General features: G+C 30.2%; 3 protein-coding genes across 4 annotated transcripts; all 3 read right to left on the minus strand.

Moving 5' to 3' along the window:
- Window positions 1-1,840: 1,840 nt before the first annotated feature.
- Window positions 1,841-4,531, minus strand: LOC107894742 (uncharacterized). 2 transcript variants are annotated; one of them, XM_041085194.1, is made up of 6 exons: window positions 4,356-4,531; window positions 4,106-4,241; window positions 3,321-3,355; window positions 3,069-3,222; window positions 2,399-2,463; window positions 1,841-2,158 (listed from the first exon to the last, which is right to left on the minus strand). In XM_041085194.1, exons 2-6 carry the CDS (start codon window positions 4,226-4,228, stop codon window positions 2,083-2,085), a joined length of 453 nt encoding a protein of 150 aa, XP_040941128.1. In that variant the 5' UTR covers window positions 4,229-4,241; window positions 4,356-4,531; the 3' UTR covers window positions 1,841-2,082. The 2 variants fall into 2 exon arrangements, with proteins under 2 accessions (XP_040941128.1, XP_016675467.1); XM_016819978.2 differs by having other exon boundaries at window positions 4,106-4,246.
- A 2,778-nt stretch (window positions 4,532-7,309) lies between these two features.
- On the minus strand, window positions 7,310-9,462 carry LOC121212461 (metal tolerance protein 9). Its single transcript, XM_041085195.1, has 6 exons — window positions 9,158-9,462; window positions 8,946-9,058; window positions 8,598-8,843; window positions 8,267-8,347; window positions 7,904-8,134; window positions 7,310-7,831 (listed from the first exon to the last, which is right to left on the minus strand). Exons 1-6 carry the CDS (start codon window positions 9,363-9,365, stop codon window positions 7,469-7,471), a joined length of 1,242 nt encoding a protein of 413 aa, XP_040941129.1. The 5' UTR covers window positions 9,366-9,462; the 3' UTR covers window positions 7,310-7,468.
- Window positions 9,463-11,021: 1,559 nt separating this feature from the next.
- On the minus strand, window positions 11,022-14,441 carry LOC107895142 (proton pump-interactor BIP131). Its single transcript, XM_016820381.2, has 8 exons — window positions 14,317-14,441; window positions 13,959-14,203; window positions 13,196-13,360; window positions 12,973-13,101; window positions 12,731-12,895; window positions 12,439-12,633; window positions 11,499-11,597; window positions 11,022-11,386 (listed from the first exon to the last, which is right to left on the minus strand). Exons 2-8 carry the CDS (start codon window positions 14,193-14,195, stop codon window positions 11,153-11,155), a joined length of 1,224 nt encoding a protein of 407 aa, XP_016675870.2. The 5' UTR covers window positions 14,196-14,203; window positions 14,317-14,441; the 3' UTR covers window positions 11,022-11,152.
- Between the last annotated feature and the right edge of the window lie 767 nt (window positions 14,442-15,208).

Genomic DNA, 15,208 nt, shown 5'->3' on the forward strand with positions numbered 1-15,208 from the left:
TTACAATTTAAGTCCCTATACCTTTAGCCAATTAAAAACTTATAGCGATAAGACTTTTACAATTTAGTCCCTGTACCCTAATTAAGCAATTAATAGACAAAATTGAAGAACTAAACTTTAATATTCTATTATACCATCTCCGTAAATATTTATATTTAATATTTAAGGATCTAGTTTACGGAAAAGGGTTTTGAAACCCCTTTTTCGGTACCATGAAAAATCATATTGTTACAAATTTGACTTGCTATTGGTCATTAGTGTTACGTCGATGTATTTTGATAGTGTTAGTTAGGTACCTAATAAAAGTATCACTTTGGCTTATAGTTTCCAAGTTTAGATACCAATTAGATTCAAAACAAAAGTTGTCGAGTTCAGATACATTCATAAATATTAATCCTAGTTCAAAATTATTCATTTTGCAAATGTTTTATTTTATTTTCTCACATTTTTCAACTCTACAAAGCAATGAATGGAAAGAAAATTATTTTTTTTTCTTTCCATTTTTCCATCTTTCCCACCAAACATTCTTATGGAAAGAAAAATTATATTTTTTATCCTTCTAGTTTTTTTTTTCATTTTTTTATCTTTCCAATTTTTTTTCACTTTACTAAGCAAGGTCTTAACACTAAAATTGTTAAGTTCATTTTATTGAAAATACTTCTTAAATAATTTATCTTTTTAAAAATAAAAATTTAAATTATCATATTTAATTTTTATCTAAAATTATATAAAATAATATAAAATATTATATTAATTAGGCTAAAATTAAGAGATGAAATTTTTTCAGAAAATAAATATTTACTTTTATCAAACAATATAATTGTATTCAATACTTATTTTTACTAATTTACCAAACAATTTCCTAATTTAAATTAAGTACTTATAAATTCAATAAAAATATTTAAAACCTAATTTTCCTGCACTTATCTTTTAGCTTATTAATCAAAACCTTAATAATTATTTATTAAAATAAATCAAATCAATTAATTGAATTTTAATAGCTTAATCGTTCTAAATGAGTTTTAAAATTAAGTTCTCATTTTATAAAGAGTAATTGTGGAGAGGTGGAGAGAGGATTTATGTGAAGAATCAAGCTTATGGTGAAAAGTTGGGTTAGATGTTGGTTTCTTGGAAAGTCTCCCTCACTCTAATAAGGGGCGTTATAGTTATATATGAGCCATTGTTTTAGGTTTGAACATGTGTTAATGGGCATTGGGAACATGACAAGCCTTCTCATTAGTCCGACGATGTCTCTTTGCTAAGTCAGTGATGTGGTTATACATTATGAAAGTACAAAGCTAGCATATGTGAAATGGATGATAACTATCCCATCAAGCAAAGCTCACTAGTTGAATAAGTAATTGAGTTTGATGTAACATTTTTGAAGGGCGAAATAGGGTGTTACATTTCATATTCAAATCTAATTTTATATTTAAATTTCAATACAATTCTAGAATACATTTATATAAGCTTCTAAAAAGAAGGATAAAGTGGGAAAAAAAAATCTCGGTGAAGAAAATTATAGTATCAATATGGTAGAAATTTTTCGATTGGATAAAACTATTGTTGTGAATGAAAGTATTAACAAATTTTCTCGTAACATATGAATGAAAGTATTATCAATATGGCATTAGTCAGCCTAGGACCTGATCAAACATATTAGTCAATTTCACTATTGGGGTTATGTAATTAGTTTTTTTTTTTTTTTTTTGAGTCCCGTAAGACAAAGTAAAGCAGTAAAAATGAGCAAATTATGCACTAACCAAATGTAAAACTATATGTGTTTTAAAGCAAATCAACGATACTTGACTCAGTTTCCCTGGCTTCGGCTGTAAAATCCTTTAACCAAAAAATGATACGACCATTAATCAAAATATTTGGTGCACAAATCAATGAAACCTGAATCAGTTTCTCATGCAAACTAACAAAACCAACAACAATTATACTACCACAATCTCACATTTACAGTATTTTAATGACCATACGACCATTAATCAAAAAATGGAAGCTAAAATGAAGAGGAAAAAACCCAACAATTGTTTTTCCTTGTAGAAATTGCGTTCTGACTTTGCTTAGAATTCACTATTTTTTGCTACGGACTGGCTTGAGTGATTCAGCACCAACTAATCTGCTTCCGTCCCAAAACAACAACTCACCCCTGCAAAGCCACCATTTTCATGTTCAACTAATAACAATTTCTGTAAAATAATTACTTCAAATTATTTCAAGAAAATCTATTTCATAACTTTAATGATAAAAACTAATTGGGTCTTCAATTTGAACAGACTAATGACATTTTAAAAGTAAAGTGACTAAATTATATTAAATTAATGTAAAAGTTAAATCTCAAATTTTAATATAATAGGACTACAATAAGAATTAAACCAGAAATACTTACGGATGCAACATAAACCTTTGTTCCATGCTCGGCCCTGTAGGCACTTGGCCAACTCCACCCGTAATCTGAAATTAGTAAATGAAAGGCAAAATCTTATAAAACTATAAGCAATCACAATCAAAATCAATAATGAGTAACAAGCGGATGCCTGAATTAAAAAACAAATTAAAGGATTATATATAAATTGTTGATTTTATTTTTATACTTTGTCCATGTAGTTTTTGAATTGATTAATTTTAGTCTATATACATTTTTCTTTTAAAATTTTAGTCTTGATAGTTAAATTTTACTATTAGTCTTATAACATTTGTAAAATTGTAGATTTAATCTATGTTTTTCAATTTGATCATTCTTAGTTTTTATATATTTTGAGTTTTGAAATTTTAATCTTGACACAAATGACAACTGTTAAGTTCATTTTCTTACCTTTTTTACTAGTAGCATGTGAAAATGATAAACTAAAATAACATTACATAAGGGATATTATGTTTTTTACATAAAATTTTAAAAATAGCATAACATAAGTTAACGAATCTAATAGTAACAATTTAATCAAAAATTAAATTTTAAATTAAAAAAAAGACTAAAAATAACCAAATTAAAATATAAAGACTAAATTTATAACAGAGAGTAAAGCAAATGAAAGGCATAATAAACGCCAAGAACTTACTAATGTCTCGCCTAGGTATTTGTTGCATTGCTTGCAAAGCACATTCACCGCAGGGGAAGGATAGAAAGCGTTTGCAGGCCAGCCTGGAGGTTGCCGAATTGACAGCTTACAGTGAGAAAAAGGCATTGCTGGGAGTTGACCACGCACATTCACTCTTTTATATCAATCAAAACACAAAGATTTCAATTACAATAATTGCACAACTTGATTACACAAATGAAATGCATGTATTTTTGGATAGATATATCTTACGGTTCGCGGCACAGGATTCGCGACGTCCCAGGTGTCTGAAATTTTGATTCAAAGTAAAATGGTGAGCAAGTTTATCAAAGCAATGTTTAAATCTAGTAACATCACATTGTGTTTAATGGAAATGATAATCTTGTGGAGGGAAGATATAAATATATATTGTGATATGAATGGAAATTTAATTTGAATTAATTTAATTTAATTATATAAAGATTAACAATCTAAATTAAAGAGCTATCAGAATTCAAAATAAGCAAACTTAAAATAATTTAAATATAAAACTAATTGAATATAAAATAATCCAAAAACAAATTCAACCGATCAATTTAATTGTTCAATGTACATATACATATCTTTCGACAATTAATTTTTTATATGGTATATTCTTCTTTAAAGACGTCATGGAATCGAAGCATAATGACCCATACAAACAAAAAGAAAAAAAAATGCAAATTCAATTCAATTTAATTTAATTATAAAAAAGTTAATAAACTAAACTAGAGCAACACAAATCTAAAATAAATTAAATGTAAATTTGACTTACGACATCAAAACTTTAATTGGTCATATACATGTACATAGCTTATCGCTATCAATTTTTTTATATGGCATACCCTTAAGGACCCGTAGAAGCCAAAAGAAAAGAAAAAGATGCAAATAACTTCCTCGAAAAATAAAGAACAAGGAATCCTATAAAGAACACAGCCAAGAACTGAAACCTTGATATATAAAACACTTGAGAAACTTGCAAACAAAATGAAGATAATAAAACAGAGAGAGGTTATTACAACTATGACGTCAAGGAAGTTGTTCGACGACAGGACGTGGTTTTCGCAGTGACGGCACAAGAAGACACGGGAGTCAGAGTTCAGATCGTATCTAATGGCGTCTGAACCACTGGATGACGCCATTACAGTCTTGGGGCTGAGCTGAGTCCAAGAAAACACACACCCAATATTAGATTAAGAATTTCAGAGGGATACGGAAATGGAAGGAAAAAAAAAAGGGGAAATGGGTTCTTGATCGTCAGTTGTTCACCAGTTACGAGCTTCTGAAAACTGGGTTTAACGGAGGGATGTTGTTGAGGGAAACAAATTGAAAATGGTTTAATGGGGTTTTATCATATATAAACGGATAAAGGTCCCTTTTCAGTTACAAGGACCTCGCGGGAAAAATTCACCCTTAAAAAACAACTGGAAAATCTTCGAGCCTATGCTATTATTGAGAATTATAATGGAATTCGGGATAAATGTGTTTATATATATAATATTATATTTTCAATATATAATAATTATTTAATTATATTTTATATTAATTTATATGTGTTTGAGAATTAAATTGATAGAATTCAGTATAAACTATGTGGATAATCACTCAACTATAAAAATTTATCATTTTAGACACTAAAAATAAAAAGTTTGCAATTTAAGTATCTATGTTACATAGTTCGATTATTTTGGTCACTCTCGCTAAAATATTAAATGACAAGCTAAAATGACAATTAAAAAATCAGTATAATAATAAGTTTAGCTCTCAACTTTTACATATTATTACAATTTAGTCATAATCTTAAATTTATTAATATATATATTTTTTTGGGAAATATTTAGGTATTTTAATATATTTCTTTGATTTTTTTTAGAATTATGATCAAATTGAGATTATTTGTAAATTTTTAAGGTTAATTTTTTAAAAGTATAACTAAATTGATATAATATGTAAATATTGAGGGCTAAATTTTTTATTACCCTAATTTTTAACTACCATATTAGCTTGCCGTTTGTGCTTAAATTGTAAACTTTTTATTTTGGGTGCCTAAAATGAATTTTTTTTTATAGTTGGGTGACTATCTATGTAATTTACCCTAGAATTTATAAATGTGTAGGGTTAAATTTATTGAGTTATTTAAAATTAAGATGAAATTGATAAAATGTATCTGCAAGGATTGAGGATTAAATGTGTTATTATGCCATTTATAAAAAGGTCATGTCATCATTTTTATTAACCATTTAATGGAGAGTGACCAAAACAAAAATGACCTAAAACATTAGTGATGAAATTAAAAATTTTTATACTTTAATGATCAAAACAGAAACACGCTAATAAAGTTTATACAATAAAATTATACATACATTGTTTATAGGAACACAAGGGAAGATAACTATGAAGTTCACGATGATATCTATTAAAATTTAAGTAAATTATACAAATAATCATCTAATTATAAAACATTTTCATTAGATACTCAAAATAAAAAATTTATAATTTAAGCACTAGTTCAATCATTTTGGCCACTCTCGTTAAGATCACAAATGACAAGTTAACGTGGTAGTTAAAAAAATCAATATAATAAAAAATTTAGCCTTTATTTTTTACATATTATATCAATTTAGTCATAATTAAATGGTGGATCTCAGAGTCTCAAGACTTGATTAGCATCCAACCAATAGTCCTCGACTCAACAATGTTTGTACAGTCCTTTTTCATTTTAATACATGGCATGTACCTTCGTTTTGAGTCAGTTTAGCATAATATGTGATCATGTTGATATTTAAAGCTAAAAATGGTTAAACTTGATATTGCCAAATGATTGGTTTTGTGTAATAGAGATTGATATAATAGTTGAAATGAATCAAATGGTTAATTAATATGTTGATTGAAGTTAATTGTTGATTTGGTTGAAGGTTCAATTGAGGCTTAAAAGGATTTTTTGCAAATAAGTGGTCACATCGTGATGAGAAACTGATAGTGATTATGTTGTAATCTGGAACCTCTGAAGTCACGATGTCAATCTGATATTTTAAAATTTTTACAATTTGATATTTATTTGACCTCAAGTCGCTTAAAGAGCTTTCGTAACTCGTATAAGGCTTGTATAAGATTGTTTAACATGTTGTAATAATGTTTTAATATTAATAATATGTATTAACTATAAATTTGCAATGTAATCGATCGTAGTTACTCTGACAACGAATGGGACATACCGTAACCCAAACCCGATGATCAGGTTAGTATGGGGTGTTACAGAGTTAATTTAATCTCTCCTTATTTCTTGTTGTAATTACCTTTTTTTTGTTGTTGGTTTATGTTTTGGCTAAAATGTCAAAAGGAAAATTTGCACAATACTATTTTTTTTTGATGAATTATAAGAGGAGGGTAAAGTCCTAACAGTAATGCGACTCAAACCTAGGCCACATTTAGGATGGTGAATAGCCTGATCATCATGCCAACACACGTGATTCGCACAACACTAATTTGTAGTTTGCAATTTTAACTTTTTATTTGCATTAATTCTTACTTGTAACATGGAACGAAAAATAGGAAATTGGATTATAAATAAGCTGTACTTAATGATTGTTGCTCTTCATGGAATAAGAAGCTAACAACATGAGAGAGTCCATTCTAGTTCAAAGACTAAAGGTAATGAAGTGAAAAGACCTATTGTTTTTGTGGACTTAGCGGTTGACATCATATGATGATTTAGATAGAAACGATTATTTGAAATAAATGATATGTTGAGTATTTGACATGAAGATAAGGAAACTCTTCGTTTATCTTAATTTGGTTATTTGAACAAATACATCATATTCACTTATAGAAAGGATTAATGAGTTGAATCTTTGTTCGAGTTAATAATCATTAAGTGACTTGATTATACCTGTTAAGTGATGGTAATAGTGAGTTGTGAGAATCAAATTTAGATATAGCTGCAACTTGAGTGAGAAAAGATTGAGCATAAATTATTATTTTTATCAAGTTACTCTTAGTGAATTGATTCTTTGATCAAAATTTCATAAATGTAGATTAAATTTAAATTGCATTAATAATTTTTGTGTATAAAATTTTCAAATTATTGTTTCATTCCTTGCGACCATAAATCTTACTAGAAAATAACCTGATTTTTTTTTTTTTGCATACTTGAAAAGAGAAAAATTATTAATTTGATTTTATTTGATATAAAGTATGAATATAGAAAAATTATAAATAGCAGCAAATAACATGTTCCTGTTTTTTCTTTTTATTTGATAATTAAGGTTAGTAAAACTTAATTGTCATCATCGATATTAAGAATCCAAGAAGTCACACAAAAACATTAATTCGAAAACAGAACTAGCCTAGTTTCCTGGAAGGCATAGACTGAAGATGGAGTTTCAGGGTGATGATGAGGGTGTCCCTTTAGGTTTGTGCTCCGGCGGATGAATGGTATCAAAATCCACATGCACAAAAGCTCGTTCCACTTCGGGAAGTTGCTCAAGTTTGTCTTCAAGAGTCTGTCCAATATTATGAGATTGGGGAAGGGTCATGTCTTGAGGCAATACTATGTGAACCTCCACGAAGTACTGAGAACCAAAGGTGTAGGCTCTAACTGTCTCGATGTGTCTAATCTCTTCGTGGTGGTTCCAAATTAAGTAGGTCAGCTTCGCTAAATACTCCGGTGGTGCTGTCTTCCCGATTAGGGCCCATACGTTGTCCATCACCGTGTTTGCCCAATTCCCCATTGTGTACAACGCTATCTGTAACGTATTCACAACGCACATATAGTTTTCCAATGTGTTAAAACTTATAAATAACAGATTCAAACTTACAAGAATGGCACCAAGAGGATCGATCCACCAGTAGAATTTGATGGCTAAAACGGCAGTTCCTAGACCAATTGAGTTAGTGATAACGTCGAAGAAATGATCTTGAGCGTATGCCTTGACGATTTCGTTTTGGAATCTACGACAATATAACATGAGCACCAATTTTACTAGTGTCACTGATACCATAATCCCAATCATCCATTTTTCTTTCACGGGATCCCTTTCAGGTTGTGCCTGCAATTCGCAATCAGCAATCATATTGATCGGAAAAGTTCAGGGTTTACACTTCAGCTGTCTCTTAGATCAACAACCTTTCTCGTTTCTTGTGGATATTAAATAGCAATTGCAAAGTTTACAATTACAAACCTTGATAATCAGTTCTCGACCTGATTCAAACAATATTTGCAACCCCAATGTAGCCATTACGGATGCAAAAACAACAATTCCCTGCACACCTCATACAATTCAATTTAATATGTATATATACATAGAGAGAGAATAAATTTTCTTTTTCTTTTCAATTTGTCCAATCAACCTGACAGACCCTACATCATGCTGCTGTGTAGATCTCAGATGGCATGACTCATGAGGTTGACTTTAAATATATGTATATTCTTTACTGTGACAATATTTAGCCAAAATAAATTCTAATTAAAGGGATTTTTTTTTTCTCGCTCTGAGAGAAACAAAGACTTACAACAGGTTGCATCCTGTTTTTGCCAATGGGATAGCGATACTGATTTGGTTTTCTCATAGCGTAAGCAGTAAACCACAGAATAAAGCCTGACAAGAGATCCAGCAAAGAGTCCAAAGTTGATGCTATCACTGCCAATGATCTACTCATAACTGATGCATATACTTTTGCCAAGAAAAGCACCAAATTTGCCACATTTGATGCATATATTGCCACCCTCTCACTCCTTGCTACCTGCTTCATTTCCTCCTGCAGGAACAATCACATATATACACATGCATCAAAACTAACGTTACCTTTCACTTCAAACACCTTATTTCACTAAATCAAAATGAAAGGGAAAAAAAAAACCTCTGACAAACTCCCAGGTAAAATGCCCAATTCATTAAATGCGTCCACTTCATTGAACCCTTTGAGAAGCTCTTCCTGTCTCTTGTAATACTGTGAAAGTTTTCTATGTCTCTCTGTAAAGGTAAAACAATTGCAAACTATTAAGTATTAACCTAAAACCATGGAAAATGCAGCCCAAAAATCTGTCATAAAACGAGACTGGAATTGCTTACTTAAGGCCTTGATAAAATACCCAAGGCTAAAATAGGAAGACTCCTTGCGTCTCTCTGGAAGGTGAAACTTATCCATGTTGAGTCGCCAAGATTGTTCACTCGCCATAGTTACATGATTCTCTCCATTTGGAGCCGGTGACAAAAGCTCGGCTCGGTAGTCCGACGAATCTGTTCGAAGGTTGTTGGCATATTTTACTCCATTCGCCATGTTTTACACCAACAACTGCTTTATTGGAAGAGAAGGACCAAGTATCACTCTTCTTATAGGGACAAAATTTGCACACAGTTTTAGAGATTTCGATGCAAATTCAACTGCTCCACTTACCCAAAAGCACAAATGGTCTGAACGTATAAATCAATCAAGGAAAGCATGGAGAATGTTGTTTTGATCCCTTTCCTAGTAGCAAACACAATGCTTTAGTTTTTTTTTTTCTTTAATGATATTAAATTGTGTATAAATATGATGTCATTGCCAAGTATCACTAACTCATAGGTTATGGGAGCCGCTGAGAATTTTATGTGTTAAATATAAGACATTTAAAGTATGAAAAGAATCCTACTTTGGGAATATAGTTTCTTTACCACACCTACATTTCAGCTTGCTTAAAACATATTTAAAAATCTTTTAAAATTTATTATATTTGGTCATGCCTTGTTGTCCAAGTGAGTGACTGGTCAAATTGTACGATTACAAGCACAGACGAATTCGTTCAAGTGGGTGTTTCATATACAATTGATACATAGAAATATCAAAGATTGAATAAAAATTGAACCAGATAACTCCAATAAAATTTAGCATTGAATTTTAGAAAACGTTAGCTATAAAATACTATTGCTACTTATATTATTTAAATTTTGATGTGAATATCAAATATAAATATATGTTCATGATTTAAATTTATATGGAAAATATAAATAAAAAAATTAAAGAGGCGGTGGGTGTGTTATAATGATAAATTATGGTTTAATAAGCTATTCTAATCTATGGTAGTATACAATAGGTAAATTTTAGAAATGGTCTATTTTATTTGTCTCGAATTACATTTTAGTCATTAATGTTTAAAATATTACGTTTTCATTTACGTTATCATTTTGTCACGAAGTGATCACTTTACTATTAAACTTTGTTACTTCTTTAACAGCAATCCTACATGACAGTTCAAATGGGTTTTAAATGTCAATTTCAATGTCTAGTTGTTAGGATAAAAATAAGTTTTTAATTAAATAAATTTAATTTGAACAACCACATAAGACTGTCATTAGAAAGGTAACGGAGCTTAACGGTAAAGTGGCCACTTCGTAAAAAAATAATAATATAAATTACCAAAATATAACATTTCAAACATAGATAACCAAACTGTAATCTAAAATAAACAAAAGTAACTATCCAATGTGCTAGTCCAGCACGCCAAATATAACAGTGTCCAAAATGAGGTAAGATGTGGTGGACACCGTATGAGCTTTGCTTGCGCCTATACCATTCAACAGCTCTGGCCCATGTGAATTAGGATGTCACCAAATATTTTCTTGATATATTAATCAAATCACACACAAACCACCAATTTATGATCTAATGACTCTGAAATTTAACCAATCTTTACTTCACATTTTAGGATACTTTACAATTCATGTTTATGAAATACAATTTGACCCATAAAACTAATTTTGAGACTCAAGTACTACTCAATAACTAAGTATAAACGTCACCAATAAAAATAATAAGATTGGAGTTCTCAAAACTCGAGTTTCAACTATATAAATTATATATGAATGAATTAATTTATTAAAGTTTAATATAATTGATTTTGGAAAACTAATTATAAACATCTACATGTAATCCAGAATGACTGGAACAACCATTTCCTTTTCTTTTCTTTTTCAAAAGGTACTCTATGTATAACCAGAATTTATTGTAAATGTACATGAAAAACATTTGCACAATTAAAGGAAGACCAAAAGCAAAAGGAAAAGAAAAATACAGAACGTGGGCCTTGGCTAATGTAGCATTTTGTTTCGTACATCCAAAAGGAGAAATAAAGTTAAAAAAGTGGAAACTAAATGAAGAAATAGTTGATGAATCTCTCCATTTTCAAGAATGGGTTGTTCGTGGTCGTTCCTAATCCGTCCATCTCTACTCATTTCTCGATAGTGAAGTGACCATAGCACTGTTTTTTCATATCTCTCTCTGAAAGATTGGCTATCCTTCCACTGCCGCATGAAATCATCAACCTAATTTTTTAACATTTCACAGTTGTTTATGTTTCAATTAGAAGAGGGGGGGGGTTAATTTTCTAATCAAATAAATTTACTGACAATTAGCTTTCGATTCGTTGAAACGTACCTGCTTGCTAGAGAGTTGTTCAAGAGCTTTCACATCTTTATTTCTTGCTAGTTCGTTGACATTCCTTATCAGCGAAACATATTCGTTGTAGTTGGCATTCTAAATAGATAAAATAAATAGACTTTATATCAGTGGGTGCAGAATTATCCAATTGTTTCTTTAATTTATGTAAAACGTATAATCAAAATTTGAAACTAAAAAAGTGAGAAGAAAATGCTAAACCTAAAATAAGACAATTATTTATTTTTGTCATTAGCATCCGTAACACTAACTTAGTTAAGTATTTAATACATACAAGAAATTCTATAATATATGTGTGAAAATTATGTATTTAAAACACATATAATCAATAATAAAACATTATCTGAAACTAATTAATAATAATATATTAAATATGTACCATATTAAAATAAAAAAATAAATTAAATTGTGAGTAAAATTAAATTTAAACATGTGGACACATCATATCAAGAATAATAAATTTACTATAATTATTTATCATAATGTTGTCATCAATTTTAAGTTAGTGCCGAGTTGACTCATAACACTAACTTAATCAACAAGCTATTTATACATACAATTGATGGAGATAATAAAAAATGCATAGTACAATTAAAATATGAATATTATATTAAAATTATTATTTATTGAGGTTAGTAAGGTAAGTTTAAATTCCCCACATGCAAATTTTGTATTTTTTTTTTAAATTTAAAAGAACTAAAGTACTCTTAAATAATATAGCATATTTTAATTATTAAAAATATTTTTATAAATTTTTTAATTAAATTAATATTTAATTAACTCATAACATTCATTCAATTCAAGCTTCAAGCTTAAATAATAATATAGATTATAGGAATGTATTATATTGATAATTAAATATATATAAAATAAATGGCATGCAGAAAAATAGTATATAAATATAAAATAAAAAGCGTACCGCTTCATCTTCTTCCTTTCGGATAGCAAGAACGAAGTCACATAAGTCAGACTTTCTGTTGATTAGGCGTTGGAATTTTTCGGATACGATGTTTTCCTCTTTTTTCAATGCTTTAAGTTCATTCTCTAAGCACTTAATTTCCTCCATCACTTCACAACGTTCCGGTTTCAGTTCATCCGGTATCTTATTTAAAAGCTGCAATTGAGATGCCATCATTACATTAATTATACCGAATCAGTACTGAGTTTGCTCCCGATGGATGAAAAAAAAAAAAAGGAGTAGATAAATATACTCTAATTTGATCCTCTATGGCCTTTTTGGAACTTAAAGGGTTCCAAATGTTCCCTTTGGCAGCAGCATCAGCCTTGGCTTTATCATGTCTGTCCTCTATCTCTTTGATTTCTTTCAGTATCTGCTCAAACTTCTTTCTATTCTTGCTCTGGCTATACCAGAAATACTGTTGATGGAGATGGTCACGTTAATGGGTTATAGCTACCTACTATTCAAACCACTATATATGTTTATATAACTTACAGCACGGCCAATCTCATTACGTAAGCTTGACATTAAAAACTGAGGTTGATGGGCACTAGGGGTTTTCTTTGATAGTTGCTCTTCTTTGGCCAAATTGTTGCTTCCGTGTGTCACCAATGTACGTGGAGACTGAACAACAAATAACCAAAAGTTATATATATATATATTACGCAGTGGAGGTTAAAGATTTAGCAATGAATAGATAGTGGTTACTGTTTGGTACATGAATGGCAGGTTGTTTTGAAGAGGAAGAGGCAGTGACATTAAGCTTATCCATAGAAGCCTGCAGAAAACCCACCACCAATGTCTTCCATTCAACGCCGGCTCCAAGTACAGCACTGCGATATCTTTTCCTTTCTAGCTCTGAATAGATGTTTTCTCCACGTGACTGTTCACAATATAATTCAAAACAATATAAAATGTTTGTCATTACTATCCTGTTACTCGATTAGGACTGACCCAATCCCTTTACTCTCAAGAATGAAGCTACAAAAATTTTTAGAGAGGTCGGATGAAATTTTAATTTTTTATAGTTTATATCTTTATAATTTGTAAAGGATTAAATCGAATTTTTATAATTTTAGGGAGGTCAAAGTGTAATTTTACCTTTACTAATTTAAAATTTTTAAAAAATTTTAAAGGCCTAAAATATAATTTTACATTTTAAGGGGGCCGGGGCCCATGCCAGCCCCCTAGCTTCGCCCTTGTTTACTCCCATAATGATAACTTGCATAATTAGCTTATATGAGCTCGTACGTGGTGGGTTCGCATCATCATGCAAGCTAACCCATACTTAAAAAATACGTGTTAATCTTAAAATGATATATTTATTAACATACATAAAATCTCACATAAGATGTCACGTCCACGAACCATATCATATAAATAAAAAATTTAATATCATTTAACAACACATAAAAATACTCAACAATAATAAAAACAGTTGGTAATCATTTGGAGCATATATGTATATTTCCAAGACATACCATGATTTCCTTCATTTTATCATCTACGATAAGCTTCTTTTCTTGATCCAATTGTTCACACTGTTGCCTAGACCACTCGAGCTTTGAATCCTTTTCTGGGTCTTTGTAGGGCCAAAATTTGACAAAATAGAATTGATGGACCTTCCTAGACCCTCCTTCTCCATTGAACTTGGTGCCTTCATCTTCATCTGCTGCAGGAGTTGACATCCAATTGCCTTCCATGGGTTCTTTAGACATTCTTAATGCTTTAGGTTAAAAGATAAGATGCAAAAATACAAGTGTTAATGTTTCTAAACAGTACTTTGGAAAACGACTGCAATAGCATAAAATGGAAAATTAAGTTAAAGTCTAACTTTACCTGAAAGAGGGTTTCCCTATCGAAGAAATGAAACTTCTGAGACAAAAGGTTTGACTATAAAAACTGTGGCCTGCTTGAAGGAACTGTCTTGCATCGCACGCTTAGCTGTCTTGCACCCCACACAAAGCCGGTCAACCCTTCAGATGTATATATAATAAGGAGAAGATTAGACCAAGTTTTAAAAATTAATAAGCAAATGCACATGAAGATGAAGCCACGTAAACAAACAAATAAAGATGCATAGGAGTAGGAGCTAGCATATATAATGGGAACCAGACAAGAAGATCAGAATAATATATTTAAAGAAATATTATATCGACTATCATTATTCCTTCGCAGAATTTCAATGTATGAAAACTTGAAGCCTGAATGTTTTGCGGAAAATGCTCTTTTTGTTACAAGTATAATGGAAAGAGAATTAGCAACTAGCCACATGCCACATGCCACATGCCTTAAACCATTAACAAATATAGTCAACTCTGTACAACCTACATATCGACCCTCCGATCCCTCATAATACAAAAGAATTACCACTATGCTTTAGTCCCTTCCCATAAATTTGTTGATGTTAGGTGTCGCTAAGTAATTCTAACGTAGGGTGAATAATTTCTACCAAGAAAAACCCTTTAAATTTTCCAAGAAATATATGCACCAATTAATTATAAACTTATTTTTTTTTTAATTTTAGATCGTTTTGAATATTCAAGACAACAAAGAATTAGGTAAGTGAGTTTTTTTTAGTAACTCAAATTCTCTCAAAATGATACCTCACTCACTAATTGTGAGAGCTTGGGAATGTTTTTTTCAAACGAATTTGCATCTTAAAAGTTGGGTATTTGTCAACTAATTACAAAGAAAGAGTACAAGAAAGTAGAAGAATTAATTATACTCA

The sequence above is a fragment of the Gossypium hirsutum genome, chromosome A13, assembly GCF_007990345.1.
Source record: "Gossypium hirsutum isolate 1008001.06 chromosome A13, Gossypium_hirsutum_v2.1, whole genome shotgun sequence".
Classification (NCBI taxonomy): domain Eukaryota; kingdom Viridiplantae; phylum Streptophyta; class Magnoliopsida; order Malvales; family Malvaceae; genus Gossypium; species Gossypium hirsutum.

What these genes read in the sequence shown, in the direction of transcription:
- LOC107894742 (XM_041085194.1), bottom strand. Translation starts at nt 4,228, where the DNA reads ATGGCGTCATCCAGTGGTTCAGACGCCATTAGATACGATCTGAACTCT. An exon ending in ACTTCCTTGACGTCATAGTT is followed by an intron (nt 3,356 to 4,105) that starts GTAATAACCTCT and finishes TCAAAATTTCAG; the next exon opens with ACACCTGGGACGTCGCGAAT. An exon ending in AATACCTAGGCGAGACATTA is followed by an intron (nt 2,464 to 3,068) that starts GTAAGTTCTTGG and finishes TACTAATTTCAG; the next exon opens with ATTACGGGTGGAGTTGGCCA.
- LOC121212461 (XM_041085195.1), bottom strand. Translation starts at nt 9,365, where the DNA reads ATGGCGAATGGAGTAAAATATGCCAACAACCTTCGAACAGATTCGTCG. An exon ending in GTCGAGAACTGATTATCAAG is followed by an intron (nt 8,135 to 8,266) that starts GTTTGTAATTGT and finishes TGCGAATTGCAG; the next exon opens with GCACAACCTGAAAGGGATCC. An exon ending in ATCCTCTTGGTGCCATTCTT is followed by an intron (nt 7,832 to 7,903) that starts GTAAGTTTGAAT and finishes AATACGTTACAG; the next exon opens with ATAGCGTTGTACACAATGGG.
- LOC107895142 (XM_016820381.2), bottom strand. Translation starts at nt 14,195, where the DNA reads ATGTCTAAAGAACCCATGGAAGGCAATTGGATGTCAACTCCTGCAGCA. An exon ending in GTAATGAGATTGGCCGTGCT is followed by an intron (nt 12,896 to 12,972) that starts GTAAGTTATATA and finishes CTCCATCAACAG; the next exon opens with TATTTCTGGTATAGCCAGAG. An exon ending in GAAAGGAAGAAGATGAAGCG is followed by an intron (nt 11,598 to 12,438) that starts GTACGCTTTTTA and finishes TTATCTATTTAG; the next exon opens with AATGCCAACTACAACGAATA.